The following is a 20,287-nucleotide window of genomic DNA, read 5'->3' as shown; positions in this document are numbered from 1 at the left end:
TGCCACAGCTCAACAGCTGATGGAACTCACACATCCCATCTGTGGGTCAGGGAGCTGATGGTCAGTTTACTGCACAGACACCAGAATTTGTGTATGGAACCACCTCTTGTACCAGGTACCCACACTCAGGTCACCCTACAGCTGCCACGAAAGCCCCCTCCCCAGCTCAGGTGGGCTGCAAAACCTGCCCAGCCAGGGAGCTGCTGCCAGCAGAAGGTGCCACCTCCTCCTTCCCCAGCACCGCTCACGCTGCCTCCCTTGGGCAGCACGGGTTCTCCACCCACAGTGAGCAGACCTGGGAGTCACACCAGCAGGAAACTAATCCTATCAAGATATGTAAGGGGGCAGAGCAGCCAGCACCAGGGAGATGGAGTAGCAGACAACCAGAGCGGGTCTTACTCTTCTGGCAGCTTACCCTCTAGAGCTGTATATTCAGCATCTGGGAGCATCAGGCACGGAAGCATTCCTGTCACTCTTGTTCCCCTCCTGCTTTTACTTCCACCCAAAGGAAGATCGACTCACTCCTCAAGGCAGGAATCCACTGCTGTGTTTGACACCTACAATGGCAAAGCCAAAGATGCCTTCCCCAGGCATGAAGCAGCAGCCAGAGGAGGGAAACCCAGCCCCACACCACCAGACTGCTCAGACACGCTGAGAGGCCACAGAGAATTACCAGAGTACAAGGAGGACATGAAGAATTAGAGCTCAAAGCCATTGTTTGCCCTATGCCCCTCCAAACGATGATGCTCTCGTCTCCCCAGAGAAATATGATCTGGGGACAGCAGTTGGCAGCCCCTCAAACCAAGCTGCTGCCTGGCTGCAGAACAGGATGAGATGCTTCCTCCTCTGAAAGCCCAGAAAGAATAAACCCTGACATTTACCTCGCTGTGTGTTTGTAACAAAGCACATGAAGCTTCGACTGGTGGGATACAGAACATTTTCCTCCACATCTCTTCCCTCATGAGGCTACAGGAGGATCCTCCCCCACCCCCAAACCCGCAGAACAGCCCTACGAAAGCCCTGTTAGCTCTAGGAAAGTTCCAGACATTTCCTGGGTAACTGCTTCAGGCAGGATGTTCTCAAGGGTCGCAGCTCAAAGCTACAGAGCCTGTCTACAGAAGCATTACTGTATGTTAACAGAGCAGCTTTTCTTAAAAGCACAGCATCGTTCTGCTCTGGTCACACTACAGACATTCATAACACCCTACAGGATAACCCACAGAGAAGGGAGAATCTGGCTCCCAGTTCCCTGCAGAAACTCCCAGGCAGTAACAGCCTGGCAAGCACAGGGAGTTTAGCAGAGCAGAGCTTACAAGAGAAGATGCTCACTCTCTACAACCAGCTTTGCTCCACCTGCCCTTCACTATGTTGCATTCCCTGCCAGTGCCCAGAGCTGCCTTCATCCCCCATCACTTGACCCCCCATGGAAGGGAAGGAGCTGCTCAGAGCTGTCCCATGGGTGAAGCAGGAAGCCAGACACAGAGATCTGTGGAAGCAACCCCACAGCTGCAATCCCTGCTCTCCAGGTTAGGGTATCTCTGCTGACAGCTGCAGCCCCTGTCAAACACAAACACCGAGTGTCTCCATCCCACCCCCTGCCCAGGAACATCTTCCCTTTTGCACCCAGCTCTATTGAGGCAGGAGGATGAAAGAAGTGTGCCAGGAGAAAGAGGTTCATTCTAAAACCACAATGAAAATGGATGTATGTGGGTGTTGACCTGCCTGCCTGACTCAGGCTGAAGAAAAAGCTACAGGCTTCCAAGCAGCAGGAAATTAGGAAGAGAGGAACAGGTCCTATCTGCAGGTACATCAAGGGCTGTCCTTCCCAAAGCCCAGCACAGGGCTCTTGCAGATCATTCATTCAGACACAGCCTTTGCTTTTACTTCTCCAGAGCATGAGACACCTATTCAGCACAGATAAACACCAGGCTGCTTCCTGTAGGTGGCACAACACAAAAAGCAGATGCTTTTCTTGGGGTAAAGGGCAGGTTCTCTGATGCTTCTCAAACAGGAGAAACTGTCTTTCCCAAAGGGGGCAGCAGGCAAGGGGAGCAGAGGGCTCTTGTTTATTTTTAGGCAATATTTAATACCCAGGTGCCATGGGCCATGAACAAGAGCTTGGTGCCCTGGTCAATACTCTTGTTTGTTGTGGATGTGGGGCTCAGATCTGTGTATATTTGCCCTCTGCTGTAGGTGAACAGGCTCAAATATCAGCCTAGTCAAGGACATCTCAAAATTGAATTCCTGACAAGGTTTGTGAAAGTGGGTCACTGCCAGGAGACCTTCCCATGGGCACAGCCCTGCTGCTGCCAGAGCCTTCACACCACACAGCACTATGAAGCATGAGGTGGGCTGACAAGCTGCCTTCCTTCCATTCCAAGCTTTCAATAAGGTTTTTCCCCCCATTTTTCTCTAAGCCAAGCCCCCCTGGACTGATAAGCAGAGAGCAGTCTGGTTACAGAGATGCAGCATGCCTCTGCTGTGTGTTTGTCTTTGAAGTGTTGCCTGGCTACTCCACAAGCCACCAAACACTCAACACTATGGAGCGACTCCCAACAAACAGCTCTAACAAGAGCAACAGGAAGACTGACAGGCACAAGTTTGTTTGCTGAGCACCCACCTTACTGCAGGCCAGATCTCCCCTGACACACTCAGGCTGATCACCAGCACACTCCTCTAACAGAGCTGTGTATCCTACACTTCACCTCTGCCTTCAGTTTTGCAAGTCTTTGCTATGTAGGGCTGAGTCACTCCCCTCCCAGGGACGTTCTGCAGCCTGAGGAGACAGGGGCAGGTTACAGGATCACAGCACCCAGCCAGCAGTAACCCACTGAACCTTCAAGTGAACCTTCCAGAAAGCAGGGAGCTCACTAGCACTGCTATACAGGTGACAACTCAAGTTATAATACCTGAGTGTAATCAGCCAGTCCTGACTGACTGAGGAAGGAGGACACATCACAGCCACCTTCAAGAAAGGCAAGTAGGATCACTGCACTGTCCTAAACACTGGGAAGAACCTCTGGAGGTCAGAAACAATCAATCAAGGACATTGCCATTCTTTAGGGGAAGACCACTTCTCTTGATGTGCCTGGGAACTGCATGGATCTTTTTCTTCTTGGCTTGTCATCATCTGCTTATTCACCTTTTTTGCTCAGGTTTTGCATCCAAGTCTCATTTCTTTGAAACTGCCAAGTGATGAACTTGCAGAAGTTCCAACTCTTTGTCCTAAAATGTCCCTATAAACTACAGTGTGACCTTGAGTTTATTCTAGAAGACAGATCAAATTCAGGGGCACTCCCCTCCCCTCAGGTACCCATTGATTTTAAGATTTAGTACAATATTTATCTGCTTTGCTTCATCAGTGCTCAGACACTTTTTCCACACAACACAGCCCCAGTGCTGGTTCAGACACCAGGGCATGAAGAGCTGCATCAAAATCTTCCCTCCAGCCCAAAACTGTCCTCTTCAAAGCTTAACATAAACCCCTTTTCAATTAATTCCTGATCCCCAGTGCTGCCTGTTCACCCAGCATTTCCCATGCAGCACGATACGAGACACAGCCAGTGCCTACATTCCCCCTGCCCCAAAACACCATCCCACCCAGGGCAGCTCTCCGGGTGAACTGGCACAAACCACTCTGACAGACCAGGGTTTCATCTGATCACTCCAAGATCAAGTCTTTAGCGAAAGGCTGAGGAAGCACCTCTTCACCAGGGGAGGGAAGCACTGATGGAGGCAACTCTGTAGCTGTTCCTGATAGTTTTCCAGTTAAAATAACAAAAGCTTTAGAAAATAACGTATGTTTCTATCCCTTGCTCCAGGAGAGGCGAGAGTCGCCATCCATCAGGACAGCCACACTTCATGTTGCCTGGACTGCCTGCTAAGCACACCAGGTTAATTATTACTACATGGAGCACACAGAGGTCAGTCAAACCCCGGTCAGGGTTTGCCCTGCAGCTCGTTTCAGTGAACCATAGCACTGAATACAGGTATTTCTTGCATGTCTGCAGCAGCTCCTGCCCACACGCACTGCTGGCCAGCTGGAGCTGCTGTGCCAGCATTCCAGGGCAGGCAGGGCACCAGCGGTTAGCCCAGCACAGCCCCACCACACTGGGGAAGAGCAAGCTGAACCTGAGTCCAGGGCTATTTTAAAGCTCAGGGGTTGGGTATCTGCAACATTAGCTTGAAGTTACCTACATTCCTAAAGAAAACATGGAGACATTTGTTCTCAGAGTCACTGGCCAGAGCTGAGCCAGAGCTGTCCGACCACGTGCCGCTGACTGATGGGGCTGTGGGGAGCTTCAGCCTTACAGCCAGGTAGGATCTGAACTCGATTTTCAGTCCCCATTGTTACATTTGAAACATCTCAAACGGTTCCCATTTTCAGTGGCATCTGTCACTACCTGTATTAGCTGTAGTGAGGCTGAGACATGAAAGCAGAGCAGTTACACTTGTGAACAGACACCAGTGGGTCACACGTTCCTTCCTCACAGACTCAGACAGGTATGGGTTTGTAATTAGTCTCAAACACCCCAATCTATTCTGCAATACCAAACTTATCTCACCTTTTAAATGGGTGGCTGCTGTAGTTCAGGAGATGAGCAGAGAACAGGAGTCAGCCCTCAGAGAAAGGCCAGAGAACACTGCTCAGTCCCAAGGGCTGAGATGTACGACAGCCAGCATGTGAAGGAGGAAACTGCTTAGAACTAGAGGCAAAGGTAACGACCCCAGCACTTCTCCAACTGCCAGCAGATTCTCCTGCAGTTTCCCAATGCATCATCCTCACACCTCGAGCTCAGGAATTCAACTGTCTGTTTGGCCTGAGGTGGGCTCTCAACACCCACTACACCCTGAGTACCACCACCACCACTCAGCTTGGGCATTGGCAGATTTGCTGCTCTTGCTCTGACCCTGTCACTGGTATCTCCAGCCATGACCCTTTGTTCTTGCAAGGGAAGGGATGGCCGGGGAGGATCGCTATTCCCTCTCCCAGTGCCACTGGGGATACAGACCTCTCTTCTATCTGACCTGCACTTGGTTTCCGTGCTGAACAGGGTTTTGTTGATTTCAGCTGGTTTTTAATGTCTTCCTGTCACATTTCCTTTCACCCAGAGCTCCACAGACTGTCAACAACAAAGTTTACTGTAAACCCAGGCCAAAAACCTTTCCTGGTTTGGTCCCTTTTCCAGTTACTCCTCACACTCTACTGGTGTGTAACCACTGCCAGCACTGCATTTAGATACCCAGAGGTCCATTTCACCCCCTACAGCTCCTACTCCCACAGCAGCAGCTCCATCACTGAGGAAGGCCTCTCCTTGCCCTGCAGTTATTTCAGAGCCTCTGGTTCAGACCGTTATCAAATGACTCCTGTGAGGGCTAACTGATAGGGCCTGTGTGGCTTTCCTGCTCTCCACAGATCCACCCACAGATGAACCATTTGCAGGCACCACCTCCTTCCATACAGACTCCAAGGGGTTTATGATAACAGGCATCTCCACATACCCATGTCCCACAGAGGTCCTTAGATGCCCAGATCTGAACAGGAATCTCACAGAGGTGGCACCCAGCTGCTAACATCTGGGTGCTCTGGCACCACATGCTTTGCACAGCTGTTCCCCACACAGCAGTTACTCTGTTAGCTACTCCATCTCTGAGATTAAGGATCTGGTTCTTGCCCTTTGCTACCATCACTTTCCTGTTTACAAACCCTTCACTTGAGACAAATTCCCTGATGTTTTCCTCAAAAAACATTCCAGATTGAGACCTTCCCCAGCCAGCTCCGTAACAGACACATGTAGAGAGAGGTGCCTTTTCTTCTCAGTTTTCCTTCTACACATCATCTGCAGGTTTTACCATCACTCTGGAAAAGTCCTAGAATAAGACCTGCAATGACATGCCGTATTCAGAAAGCCATGAGCTTCTCTTCACCCTGCTTTGTGAAACCACACACACTGCCTCGCAGCTCTGAACCCCTGACAAAGGCACCCAAAACCTGTCAGGGGCACTGAAGAGCCAAACAACTGAGAGCCTCAAGTAGGGACAAGTGAAAGGAAGCTGGATACACACTGATACAGGAGGTGGCAACCACATTGGTGATGGAGCCACCAAAGAGCAGAACACCACCAGTCCTCCCTGCTCTGTCCACTCACTAAGTGATAAAAATCACTCCTATTTCCTGTTGCTTCCTTGCCAGAACATAACAGACATGTAAGTGGAGAGGCAAGGGGGGGAATAAGGAGTCCCTGCACTGCCAGCAAGGGCAGATACAGCAGGGCTGAACTCTTAGTTCCACAGCCCAAAGGACCATAGACACAGCTGACAAAGCAGCTCTTGTGCAAGGCGCACATGGCCTGGCAGTGCTGTTACGTGCGGTGTGCTGTCCAGGTGAGCACACATCCCAGTTTCTGTTGCACAAGCAGTGATGTTCTGACGTGTGTCATCTGCAGGCTGGAGCCAAGCAGAGCGAATTCTTCATTTCACAACTACCCAGAAAGAAACGGGGTTTAATTCACACTAACACTTCAGAGCAGAAGCAGGTGCTGGCTGAGTAGCAGGCACAGGGTTATTCATCTCATGGGTGATTTCATAAGCTGGATGGACTAAGTGGTGAATCCTTGTCTGCAGGCTCACACAGTCACAATCCCATCAGGAGGCCAGCTTGTGTACTGAGTTTGGCCAGAACATCAACTGAAGAGACCATGGAAAGGGCTTATCTGCAATGCTTTACTGCTGAAGTGAGGGGAAACCTGTCACAGCCCCAGAGAAAGGAGAATCCTCTGGGTAACACTGTGGCTGCTGCCTCGACTGAAATGTCAGAGTTATGCAAAAACATTGAAGTCACCCACTACAAGTAACGTTTCTATTCAAATGAGACCTGAGAGCTGTTCCCTGTACATATCAGTACACCTAACGAAGTTCCCAGCCTTGAGGGTGGACACCAAGACAGAGCAGGGATCCCAGCTCCAACCGCCAGCGGTGCCACTGGCGGACGGGGTGACCGGGAGAGGGATCTGAGCCACCAGGACAGCGTCAGCCACAGGTGCAACACCCAGCAGCAGGACAGGCGTGTGGGGAAGGCGATGAAACACTGCCCAACAGCTCAGCTCACAGCAGCACTTCTACTTCAGATGCAGAAATAAGAAGGTGCAGACTGCTGCTCACCAAGAGTTCCAGGGGGTTCTATTTCATGTCTTGCTCTGAGAATCTCTTTCCTGCCTCTTGGCTGTTAAGACCACCATGTACCACCACATCCCTACTGGTACACCAACTAGTGTTGATGTTACTGTCACCTGGAGTATTTATATCCCACAGCCACCTGGCTGGACAACATGAAACCGCAGGAATTCCAGTGTTACAATAGAGTGCTACGAATCCTCCACACTACTTTTACCACACAGCTACTTCTGCTTAGAGCGGCCATCCTGAGCTCTGTAACGAGCTAAAAAGCTTTAGGGAATCTTTTGATAAGTCAAGACATACTGAAAATGCCAGGCATACGAGTTCCATGTATAACAGGTTCTGTACACTCATATAGTCATCACTCCCAGGATTTCAGTGCCACAGAAATCTTGCCCTTTCCCATTTGAAGATGCAGTAGCCCTTCACAGAACAGAGTTGTCATATGTTAGTTTCAGTTCTTTTCTTCCCTATCTTGTGGGTGGAAGACAACCACAAACCCAACCACAACACCACAACGTCCCCAAAAGAAGGGCTTTGATCAAGATTAACTACAGATATGGATCAATACAGTGTTTTTGAGAGAAGCACTGTGTCTGCAGGCAGCACTGGCCTCTCCAAGTGTTCACTTGGGGCGTGACGCTGCTTCCGATAAACCTTCTCTGCAGCAGGATTAAAGGCAGTCCCAAAATACCAGTGCTAATTTAGTGCTCATCAAGATGTCCTCAGGGAAACAGGATAAAAAGGAGAGACTAAGAATAATTATACAATATTAGTAGGCGAGCTGGGCTTTGGCAACAAAAAGCAAACAAGTTTCCCTTAATATTTCCTCCAAGCACTGTTAAGAGTCCATGAATCAAGCAGTGTGACAGAACAATGCCATCCTCCCTCTAGAAATGCACTTGAGGAACTCAAAGGGAGGAGGAGAGAGAAAGCCCAGTGTGGCAAAAGCACTAGAGAAGCTGGTCAGTGCTGCTCCCACACAGCCAGGCCCCCTCACTGGAAAAACGGGGAGTCAGGGCTGAACTGTGCACCCCACAGAATGAGCATCCTTAGGAAAACCCTACTCCCTGTCAGAACCTTCCCTCCTTGCTGCTTTACCTTCCAGCAGCACAGAACACCAGCAAGGCTCACAAATTGTATTACCAAACAGAATTAAGGTCAATGCTGTCACAGGGATTAGGATACCAACTCCTTACAACCATGTCAACTGCCCAGCAGCGTGAAGGGCTCAGCCCAGCATCCCTTCCTGAACCACACCGACTGCACCCTGTGCACTATGTGCTTGATTTCTGGCTAGGGCTGGGCAGTTCCACATGCCCAGAAGCCCCTGGGTTGTGTGCACGTACTGCTGCAACAGCACATTAGGAACATGAAGAGAAAGCATGGGAGAAATCCTCTAAACACCTGTGAGTAACTCCCTACCTCACTGCTTTGAAAACTAACTACTAGGGGAAGGGAGAGGGGAAATCCAGTGCATGAAGCTGCCCCGTGCTTATTATCTCCTGAGGTCAAGCACTAGGTAACGAACTTTTTCCTGAAGAGAAACTGACTGCCCTAGCCAGAATGCACCCAGACACTGCTTGCTCTTAATAAGCCTGTGCTCACAGTTCATCTTTACTACAGGTGCTGCAGAGGAGTCAACACTCAGCAGACCCAGCGATCAATGAGGATTGCTCTTCCTCAATGAGCTGAGGGAGCTGACCCGTGCAGCCTGGGCACTGAGGGTCCTGCTAACCAGAGAACAGAGAGGCAGGCTGGTGATGGGCAGTCAGCAGTGCTTCCACATCACCTTCTCCTCACAGGGAGCGCCTGGGAGGTGCAGTGCTCCTTTCACAACCCCAGCTGTACAGAAAGGAGAACGCCAGCAGCATTTAAGACAAGGAGCAGCAATGGAGATGCACACACATGGGGTGTTTCTGCCAGTCTCAGACCTTCTGCTGTCATCATCTAAAGCAGAAACCAGTTTTGCTATTTAAGCATAAATATTATTTCCAACATAGAAAACTCCAGGTCAGCAGAAACTTGAAGTTTATCTTTAACCATCCGTGCTCTGAATGAAAGGCAGGAAAACACTGAGATACTGATAGAGGTTCTGGCCAAGAGGCCACACATCTTCTTTCACAAACCCACATAAAAGCAGAGCCCCAGCTGCCCACTGAGGAGTATGACAGTCTGCTGCTCTTCTACCCCCTGCCTCTGCAGCACCCCACTCAGCAGTGATGGCACGGCTGCCCCTGGGGTGAAGGAGCACTCAGTGACCCAGCAGCCTGGAGTTTATTATTAAGCAGCCCTGAAGACAAAGGCATAACTGAGGAAACAAAGACTTACAGTACACCTATACCAGGTGCAGAGCAGAAAACAGGGTAACATTTATCTGTCCTGACTCTTGCACATTGTTTCTAGATACAACATGCCAGTGCTTCCAGCCCAGTAAGAGGTCACTAAACATGAACCAGTACCAGGCAGTCTGAGCCGTGTTTCCCATGTCTGATGCCAGCAGCTCAGCTTTGCAGGTTCCCCAGCAGGTGCTTATTTCAATATTTAGAATAAGATGCAGCTGTGTTTTTCCAGCACAACCTTAAAACCAAAATTCAAAGTGTGTGCCCACCCTAAACTTACACTCACACTACTACAGGCATGACCTACACCAGATTGCAGGGGGAAAAAACAATTAAAACATCCTCCAGGTTAAGCATGCCCCTGAGCCCTTCCTGAGCTCAAACACACTATTGTCCCACTGCCAGAGCACCGACACTTTACAGAATTACAGACGAGTCATTACCATGCTCAGCTTCCCCTTTTCACTCACACTCGGGCATCCCCACTCCATCCAGCAGCAGCACGCTCACAGCTTCTGACATGAACTTGGGCTTTTTTAGAAGAAAGTGCTTCAACTACAACTCCCAGTGCCACCAGCTGGCACAGGACACTTCTTACTCACATGCACTGGCTTCCTACCTCAGCGAGTCAGACAAACATGACAACAGGGGTCAGTCCCCAAGTTAGTGCCATCCCTAAAGCTTTAGGTTCCAGGTAAGACAGGTTCCCCCTCCTTTAAGCACCAGGCAAGATCCTGGTCTGCTAGAAGTTACTGTATAGCAGAGCTCCTGCTTCAGGCCCGTGCAGAGCGCTGCCAGCCGGCAGGTGCCGCCCCGGGGGCCCTCACCTTGCAGCATGCAGCGGTAGGCGGACTCGGAGATGGCGTAGATGTGCGGCGGCATCTCGTGGCGCTTCTTCCCTCGGTACATCTCGATGATGTTCTCCGAGTAGATCGGGAGGTTCTTGTAAGGGTTTATGACGACACAGAACAGTCCTGAGTAGGTCTTGAGGAAAGAGAACAAAGCATGTCTGTCAGTAAGCAGCACGGGAACAGCCAGAGAGCTTTTTCTGCAGGTTCTGTAATATTTATCTTAGAACAAACCGAGGTCGGTTTTGTTGAGCAGCTCCAAGTACTTGCTGCATTCAAACCATTGGTTTCTAGCTCTCTTAAAAGGCTCTTTAATTACCTACATAAAAGGTACTTAAAGATAATAAACGTGAGTAAATATGAAGTGGAGCATCTGATACCTTTCCCACGGCTATTTAAATCTCTCTCCCACCTGCCAGGTTACAGGATTCACCGTCAGCTTTTGATGTTCAGCTCCTTCAGGAAAACGTGCAGGGTGGGTTTTCTTCTCATTTTTGAAAGAACTGACAATTAAACACCCCAAAGCAGCCTCCCCCTGGAGAGGCCATTCCCTTGGCTGCCCTGCCCCAACTGATGGATAGCCTGGCAGCAGGCACTGCAGACACTGCTCCATACCCTGCTTTTAGCTGACCACCAGAGAAGGTCCCAGCATTGCTGTAACACCAAGCCTCACATCTCTCATTCCACTGACTCTTTCCCCGAGGCATTTCTGTTTGGTTAAACCACCCCCCACCTCAGGTCTGTAAATCTGAACGACACATCCAGGCAGCATTCCCCTACACAGGCTGCTGCAGAGCAGTCCAATCCCTGACCCACAGGCGTTACTTGGAAGGAATTTATCATAAACATACATGGGGAAAAAAACACACACAGCCAACCAGCCACACTTTGTTATCTAGGAGAGGAGGATGAGCATGGCTTGGCTGAATGGGCTTCACCAGGGATCAAAGGTTAAGCTCACTGACAGCTCTGGACCATGCAGGACACAGAGATAACCCACAGCAGTTCCCTGGATCAAGGCTCTTACCTTTCAAAATCAAACTGATAGTTTTGAAGAAAGCAAAAGGTCTCCACTCACCCTTACTGCACAGCATGCTTTGGAAGGCATTAATTTAATCGTTAATACTATTCACATCCCAACTGGCACAGGAATGTTAACAAGACAGACCACTTTTCTTTTGATAGGCACAGGGAGTAGCTCTCAATGTCAGGAAAGCTGCTGTTCCTACCTTTGCAGGAGGAGAGGAGGGATGGGGACAGTAAGCAGACAGCATTAAGAATGAGAGCCTTACAACATCTGTTGACTAAAAGAAATCTGTGTGGTACACTCCTAGGAGCTGAGCAGCTGAAACTCTTCATCTACCTTTTCCAACATGTAAGAGACTATTTATTTCTTCTGTACCTCTCGGGTTCTGGAAAGTCAGATGGACAGTGAGCTCTGACTCGAGTCAGGAGCACCATCCAGTACAGAAGGAGCTTGGCTTTGTGCTAGATGTCACACCTCATGTCCTTACAGGGAAAGTCCCTCAGCCTTGGGCTGATCTGCTGGGTGATAAGCACTGCAGGGCCTTTCCCAGCCCAGGATCACTGGCAGTAAGGTATTTATTTCTCCACAGAAAGGAAACAGATGTTATCAGGTCAACTGACCCGAGCATGAAGAACAGCTTATCAGTCATCAAGCCCACAGCAGCACAGGTCTGTGGGCAATGGGCAGCTCCTCCCCAGGCTCCTTCCCAGCCTCATGCTCCTACCACGGTGCCTCTTGCCAGCAGCAGCACCCCTGCAGTAACAACCTGAGCTGGATGCTACTGAAGAGAGGTTTCAAAAAGAATCAGTTGGTAATAGACTCAGTTCCCTGTCCAGGCACATTCACACCCACCAGTGATGCTGTGAGGGGGAGGGAAGGCAGGACAACTATTTTAATAGCAGGGTGCAACTGGCCAGGGAGCCAATTAACTGATGAATACTGGATCTGCGCTCCTAGCCAGCCTCCTCCTTCTCAGCCCGTGCCACCCATGTTTATCTGCAGTCACCAGGGGCAACATCAAGGCATCAGAAGTCACACAGCCAGATATCATTCCAGTCTTCAAATAACAACAAGGAGAGGGAAGGCACACGTTCACCAAGCCCATCGTACGACCACCAGCTCCAAACTCCCTGGGCAGCAGGCCCTGTACTGTTCACACAGCCACATCTCATGGGAAACAGACCTGCTGACTGCAGACAAGATCTGGCCACGAGCAAGGGAATCCACTCAGCCAAAGGGCACCTCCAGACCTGGCCCAACACACCCCATGGCCAGTGCAACGGCACAGACACGTGCCCCAGCCAGCAGACACCCTTCCTCCCCCAGGGCTCCCACACCCAGCCCGCAGCCCCGGGGGTGCTCTGCACCCAGCCAGCTGCAGGGACTCACTACCCACCTCCACAGGCTGCCCTGGCCTTACTGCGGCCAGGAACTCCCAGGACAGTGAGGAATACTGCTGCACACACCTCATAGAGCTCCTCTTCCAGCAGCAATGCTTCCACTTCCCTGCAAAGCATTCTCAAGCCTTGATCAGCTGGTTTGGAGCTTCATGTTCACTGGTAAAGTCAGTGGGCTCCCCCCAGTATCACTGCCTTCCCCAGACAGGAATAAACTGACCCTGTAACGTATTGGTGGGCTGTTCTAGTGGCTTGGCAGGAATATAAACACAGCAACGTGTTTTCTATTGACTCAAGTTTAACTGTGAGGGAGGTGAATGGTACAGAAATTTTACACAACTCTCTTGTAACTGAAGTCTCACAGCACCTCACTGTACCTAAGACAGGGGATGGAGGTACAGTCTTCCCACATGCAAACCAGAGACATGAAAAGCAGGCTGAGATTGTTTTACACACCTTGAAAAGCTGCTGAGTGACCAGCCACAGGAAGAATTAGCAGGAACACTGCACTCCTGCCTTAGAAACAGCCACTCTACTTAATGAGCACCACAAGGTAACCTAAAGAGGCCCAGAGCTTCAGGATGCACCAAGGGGCAGAGCGATGCCCTGTGCCTCCCCCCTGCTCTGCTGAAGCCCACAGACCTGGGTTACAGCTCAGACCGAGCTCTGAGGAGCTAGTTACTCCCAGTCTGGATGCAGAGCCAGACTCCATTAATTTTTCAGCTGACAGAGGCAGTTACACATATGAAGAATTCAGAGGGCAGGTAAAGGTGCTCACTGACCCTGAGACCAGGGTATTGCTGCAACAAGGCAGCTGCCTGACACACATCTCTGCTTCACCAGGGAGCAGGACAGGCAGGATCAGCCAACAGCAGTGAGCTTGCAGGGCTGCACTCTGCAGGCAGGGCTCCAGGAACAGGCAGCAACGCAGAGCTCCAGCAGAGGTTTGTTTCACAAACTCTCCTTCAGAATGCTAATTGTGGCATGTGAACGTTTCCAGATGCTCACAAGCCCTTCTCCAGTAGGACATCATTTAGCAATTAGGACGTTGGTGAGCCACCCCAGGCTGCAGAGCTCAGGCTCCTGGTGCTGGCCTCTCTCAGAACTACACAGTACTCCCAGCAGCAGGCACCCTGAGAAGGGGTATGGCTGAGCCAAGCCCCAGCAAGCAGAGTGTGTGTTCTTCCCAGGGAAAGCACATGGGCATTTAAGCTCTAAGTTGGGACTGTGGGCTCCAGAGCAGGGAAGGTTTCCATGGCCTGTCCTCCCCCAAAGCTGCCCCGAGCCCTCCCTGTGCACAGACAGGGTGCTGTGTGTGGGAAGCTCTGCACAGCTCCTCAGCTAACAGCTCAGCTTCACAGCTCTCCCTCCAAGGAGTACAGCATGCTGCTACAGCTCTTAGGTTGGTTCTTCCTGCTGCCACTTCAAAAGGCCTCCTGAAGGCATCACTCAGAGCACGTCAGCAGCTGCAGGTAAATTTTTTGAGTCTGTAACTATCAGGATACATCACTGAGTACCCAGGCTCAACATTTATCTCTGGTTCCTTCAAATACACAGAGTGACAGATCTGCTGTGTTATTACATCAATAATTAAGCTGAAGGAAGCATCCAGACATCTCCTATTATCACCTGAACTACAAGCCAGCAGTTTTAGCCCAGAGAGCAGCACCCCACACACTATGGGCAGAGCACACACCCAGGTAAGTCACCCAACAGCAGCATCTTCGCCCTGCTTTGCTTCCTGAGCTTACAGATCTGCCTTTCACACCCCAAGGCCCATTAACCCCTCCAAGCTCAGCATGACTTTGTCCTGTACTACCTTCCATCCCCACATGAGGCAGTTCTCCACTCCTCAACTCAAGCAGGGTGAGAGGGGCAGGCAGCTCTTCAGCCTCAGAGGGGAGGAAGGCAAAGCTGTGGCTGGGGTGGAAGAGAGTCTCTGCTCTGCACAGCAGCTCGTCCCCAGCTACCACTCACCTCCCCTCAGGACAGGGGGGCCACACAGTTGCCCCAGCATCACGGGCAGCCCCCACCCCAAGTTCCTGCCCCCCAGCCAGGGCACTGTCAACACCAATACACAAAAATCCTCCCAGACATCTCCACAAAAGCACATACTTCCAGACAAAACAGTCCAAACAAGGGTAAGAAAGTCCCTGCAGAGCACTGGGACATCAGGCCTGACAGAGGTCAGGAGACCAGAGCCACTGATCACTACTCAGGGCAAGGGAGGAGTAAAATCCATGCACGAGGAGAGGAAGGAGCACAACACATACACAAGCTGTTAAAGCCAAAGTACAGCCCAGACCGCCAAAGCCTTGCCTACAGATGTTCTGAACAGCTAGCACTGAAGAGAGGAGCTCAGCAGCTCTGTATATCCACACACAGCCTCCAGGGTACGTGCCAAGGACAAACCCCAGCACACAGCAGCGCAGGTGATGTGCTGTGAGCAGCAGCACCACCTCCCCGAGGGACGGGCTCGGTGCCACCCCCACGCACCCCACACAGCTCCTTCAGCCACAACACGGGGTAAAACGCGACCTTTGGTTGCTCCAGGGCCACAACAGCATCAGCATCCCCTCACAAGGCCCCTGAGGAGCTCCACTGCTCCACAAACCACTTACATGGGGCTGCCCAGGACTTTCGGGGTGGGCACACAGTGCACGCTGAGCGCTGAACAGGAGCCCATACTCCAAGTCCTGTCTTGCACATTCAGCTGCTGAGCCTCCAGGATCTTACAGGAGCAGAGCACTGGGCAAGAACATTGGCTTTTCCATAGCTCCACTTGCCTGGCTGCAAGGCAGGCATTGATTCCCTTCCCTTAACCCCCAGACCCTGCTAAAGCAGCAAAGCCTTCACCCTACTCCCTCGACTCGGTGACATGTGAGTGTTCTGGAAATCAGTTATTGTAAGAGCAGGTTGGTGTGTCACAGCAGCCCTTGCAAGCTGAACCCCAGCACTGTCCCTGCCTTGCATTAGGTGCTAGACCCAGTGACTGGCTTGTGTTAAGATGAAATTACCTAACCAACTCCATTTCTTACAGGCTCTTTCAATGCCAGCTTCCAGTACTCAGCAATGGGAAACATTCCCAACTGGTCCAGCAGGAAAACTGGAACAGGGAGGCTCAAATAACACCACAGATTGTTCTAGGTTATGCTCTAGCCTTGCAGGAGGCAGCAGCTTAAGAGAAGAAACAGCTTATAAACAGCTCCTCCAGCACAGTTTTATAAGAGCTTCCACCCACAGCAGGCTCTGGAACTGGGAACGACAGCATATTTCTCATTCTTGCCCTCTTCTGCCCCAATAAAATGGGAAGGACATAAAAAGTGAGAGTAGCACAGGGCTGCAGAGCAATTACAGAGGAAACACTTGTAATTAGAAAAAAAATATCTGCTGAAGTATTTAATTGCACAGGAGTAAGCCTGTTCTCTTCTCTTCAGGCAGAAAGTGAACCCAGCAGGTACAGGTGTGGAGAGCAGCAGCAGGAAGGCTGCAGGGGCTCTCAGCCTTTCAGAAACAGTTTCCAACCACCCTCAAAAGGTCTCTGCTAAAAACAAAGCAAAGAGCAGGCGTGTGGGATGATAGATAGTTCATTAGAGTGTGGAGGACTTCCTCCACTTGTGCCCATCTCCCACAGCACAGTAATAGTGGAACCAACAGGCCAAGGTCACCCTGCTTGGCAGATACTGGAAACATCAGGAGTGCCAGAATCTCCTCTCCACCCCTGCCCAAATTTACTTGAAATTCTTCTGGATGAAACGAGTGAGCATCACTGCCCAGGCCATGCCAACTGGCACTACCCAGCTTTAGTCAGCCCTCCCTGCCTCCCCAGCAGTGTCATGTGGAAGAGCCATTACAGACCAGTGACTAGACCCACTGGCTGAACCCCTCAGCTTGATCCCTTTCTAGGGACTGGCAGGAAACGTGTATCTGCTTCATGTGTCTCATCTACTTCCTAGAAAGGCAGCACTGCCTGCCACCTCTTGTGGATGAAAGGAACTCAAAGCAGATTGACTATTCTCTGTCTTAACTACACAAGACCAACAGCAAGAGATAAGACTTTGTTTGGCTGGTATGGGAACAGTATCTGGAAACCAGCACATACCTCTGACTGATACGTGCCACGGCCAAACCACCGTAACTCCCTTCAGCAGCCCAGGTAACCTTGGCTCCTCTGCACACCAAGCAAGCACCAGCAGGCTCAGCAGCAATGGCACCAGTAGTAACAGCACCATGTTCCATAAGTCAGGGGTCCCTGACAGGGATCCTTACCAGAACAGCACTGAAATCCCACCAGCTCAAGCTCTCTAGCCAGTTTCTCTCTCTGTCCTGCTGATCTTTGCCAATTCAGCCTCTACTCAGACTTGCAGTGCTTTTCCCCTGCCTTCAGAAACTAAGCCAAGTTTTAATTCCCAAGAAGATCCCATTCTTACAGCATTATTCCCAGTAACAGCAACATTCTCCATCAACGTTCCTGCACCCCAGACCTCGAGTTCAGGCCAACAAATCCATTAGCTTCTTGAACCCAACCAACTCCTTACAGCAGAGGACAGGGGAGGTCATTAGCACTGTATCAGTAGTAATCCCCACACATGACAGCAGAGTCTCAGCACTGAGGAACCAAGTTTTACAGTCTGCCTCAACAGTTAAAGAGTGAGAGCAGAACATGCCTTCTGGAGAAGGAACAGGGGAGGGCAGAGGTAAGTCACCTACAGGACACCACAAGAACTCCCTATATCCAATGAGCCAGCCTGCCACAAAGCAGAGGGGGTTAATTGGGCAATCACCCAACTAACAGTACTGCTACACCTGAGTGTACCAAAGAGTGAGGGGCTCTCAGTGCCACCCTGCAGCAGCTTTTCTGGCTGTTTACTGCACACAGTCCTGGGACCAGAGCTTGCTCTGACATTTAAGGCCTTCAGCTTCCAACCTTCCCCATGAGAAAGCAGTCACAGTGCAGTGAGTTTCGTAACAGTCACACTGTGATCGATATGTATCCTGAAAACTTCTGACCTATCAGCTTGTTTACTTTTAATTCTCAATCCAGCCCCATGTCATTATCCAGTGAGTTTACTTATCGAGTTGCAGGAAGCATTCCAGCAGTACTTTTCCCAGAGCTCTGCTCAGGGTCTTGGTGGAAAGCCTTGGGAGGGGAAAGGCCAAAAGCCCCCATAGGAAACTGACAGAGCAGCAGAAATACAAAGATTATTTTGAAGATTCACATAACTTTCAATAAATCCAACTATTACCAAGGGCCAATCAATAAGAGGCAGCCCATTAATACCTAGACAGAAGGGAGAGCGAGCCAACTAACTAGCGGAACTAAATGGAACAGATTTAAGCTCTAGAACAAGTGTTTATTAAAATGAGCCAAGCATTCAAGCAGATGTTCCAGTTTCTTTCAAGATAGAAAGTCTCCTTGCAGCTCTTAATGACACTCTGACTCAACAAGTCACTATGCACCCGCTCTGCCAAGAGACAAGGAGCTGCTCTTAACTGTGAGCCACAGACACCCGCTGAATGGGACCAGCGGGGTCAAAGGCAGCATCAATGCTGCTGTGATTCCCGACTCCAGAGGAGGATGGTGATCAGCCAGATGTTCCCACCAGTGCTTCAAAACCCCTGAAAAATGAACGCTTTATCTTATTGGTTTATTTTAAGCACTTGAGCACATTCTTTCCTGGCCCGCTAAGTCGATACCAGATTCCAAAGAGACATTTTGCATTCCCAGCCCGCTCCAACTGCGGCGTCTCAGGAACAGCACAGCCCCTTATTATCATTGTTAATAGGCAGCAAGTTAAAACAAGGTATATGCTTGTTCATACCAGCAATTAAACAGGAGTAAATTCAGCAAAGCTAGGTCCTGTAATCTCCCCTCAGCTCCAACAAGCCATCTGATACCACTCCCCTGTATCAGTTAAGCACGTCTGAGGCAAGCGCTCTAACGAGCCACATGAGCTAAGCACCCAGAGTTGCCATTTACCATTCTATTTTTGAAATATGCCTGCAGAATTATTTCCATAGGATAATTTTTTTATTACTTGTTTTATGACAGCAGAGCTCTTGATCTGCACAGAGCACGGAAAAAACCCCTAATCCTGGGCTAATCACACTGCCAGGGACACAAAGCATCCAGGCTGTCAGAACCAGACCCACCCCATTTCAAATCAGTAAGGGAAGAGGAAACAGGTACATTCAGCTGAATTAGCGCCTCTAACGAACCCAGTAATTAATACTTACATAAATGAGCCCAGAGTAATACCGATCCTTTAAATTATGCAACACTGAGGCTTCATTTAAACAGGTCAGTTCTGCCATGTCTTCCACTTTAGAGAACTTGGGGGGATTCATCTTCTGAATATCATCTTTATTGACTAGTGCTTTCTTCCCATTCTCTGCCAGTTCAACCAACACTTCGTCCCCTTTTTCCTCCTTGATGCTGGCTGCCTCAAAGCCATGGCGCTCGGAGGGAATCCACACCAACTTCTTAGCAGTCCAGTCAGCCTGGGTGGCAGGGTTGTAGATCACAGCCCTGTCCACGAAGAGGTATCTCTCCGGATCCTCCTGTCCGGATCTCTGTGCCATTGCAGGGAGTGAAGGTGTCCACTACCAGTTACCCTGCAAATCGGAGGGGGAAAAAAACCCAAAGAGCCTGTTACATACCATATTCTTAATTAAATAGAGCCATCACACAGCAGTTAAGTGATCTATCACCCATATCTGTGTCCACCTCGTGATGGAGAGGCACTAACTGAAGAAGCTGCTGAGAAAGCCAGGTGCCCCTGTCCACACAGCAGCCCCTGAATAAGCCAACAGCCACACAAGGGTTAAAACCATCCAGTACGATCCCAGACCCAGCACAGGAAGCTCGGTTTAAACTGGTTCTCATTGCACACCAGCAGGAAAGGCACAGGGCTGCCTTCTGTGCAGAGGAAGAGCAGCCCCAACAAAAGCCTGCCATTAACAGCAGCTCCAATGAACAGCAAAAATACATACAGATAGATAGATGGGTGCAAAGAGTGGAGAGCTGGCTACAGTAACCAGGAGGCCAGAATGTCTCTCAAAACGTGGACCTCCAGCTACAGACAAGAACTCGAGGCACTTGGCGCTTCTGCAGGCTGTTCAGCCAGCTCAGGCTCTGCCCAAAGCCAGAGGACTCCTGCTCTCCACAGCCCGCTGCTGCTCCCAGTCACGAGCACTGACATTACCCTATTCCCAAAAAATGCCTCCACATCTCAAGTCCAGCTCGGGAGGCAGCAAGGACTGATGTTAGAATTTCCAACAGCTCCACGTGATCCAACAAGGAGGGAAAACTGCTGACAAGAGCTCCTGTGTGCTCATTTTACCTACTGGCCCCCACCTGCGAGGGACCAACCACATCTTCAGCTCACAATACCGTCACATCCAGGATGCCTGCAGCTATGGGCTTCATCTTTAGCTGCCCAGAGAGCAACAAGATCAGGCTCAACACCTAGTACTCAGGTTATTAAATACCTTGGG

At 50.4% G+C, this 20,287-nt stretch overlaps 1 protein-coding gene across 2 annotated transcripts in view; it reads right to left on the bottom strand.

Annotated features, from left to right (window-relative positions):
- Positions 1-19,440, bottom strand: part of MYH10 (myosin heavy chain 10) — a 65,969-nt gene extending 46,529 nt beyond the window's left edge. Inside the window, exons 1-2 of one of the 2 annotated variants that reach the window (XM_084273589.1) lie at positions 19,028-19,440; positions 10,346-10,502 (exon numbers count right to left, since the gene is read on the bottom strand). In XM_084273589.1, the coding sequence (XP_084129715.1) occupies positions 10,346-10,502; positions 19,028-19,372 (502 nt within the window). In that variant the 5' untranslated portion in view covers positions 19,373-19,440. Of the gene's footprint in view, positions 1-10,345; positions 10,503-19,027 lie in introns of those variants that run through there. The other variant, XM_084273588.1, reaches the window with a different exon arrangement.
- Positions 19,441-20,287: the final 847 nt, after the last annotated feature.

Source organism: Gallinula chloropus, assembly GCF_964237585.1.
Source record: "Gallinula chloropus genome assembly, chromosome: 20".
In the NCBI taxonomy this organism is placed as follows: Eukaryota; Metazoa; Chordata; class Aves; order Gruiformes; family Rallidae; genus Gallinula; species Gallinula chloropus.
The sequence above is the reverse complement of the archived record's forward strand: the minus strand, read 5'-3'. Positions and strand labels throughout refer to the sequence as shown.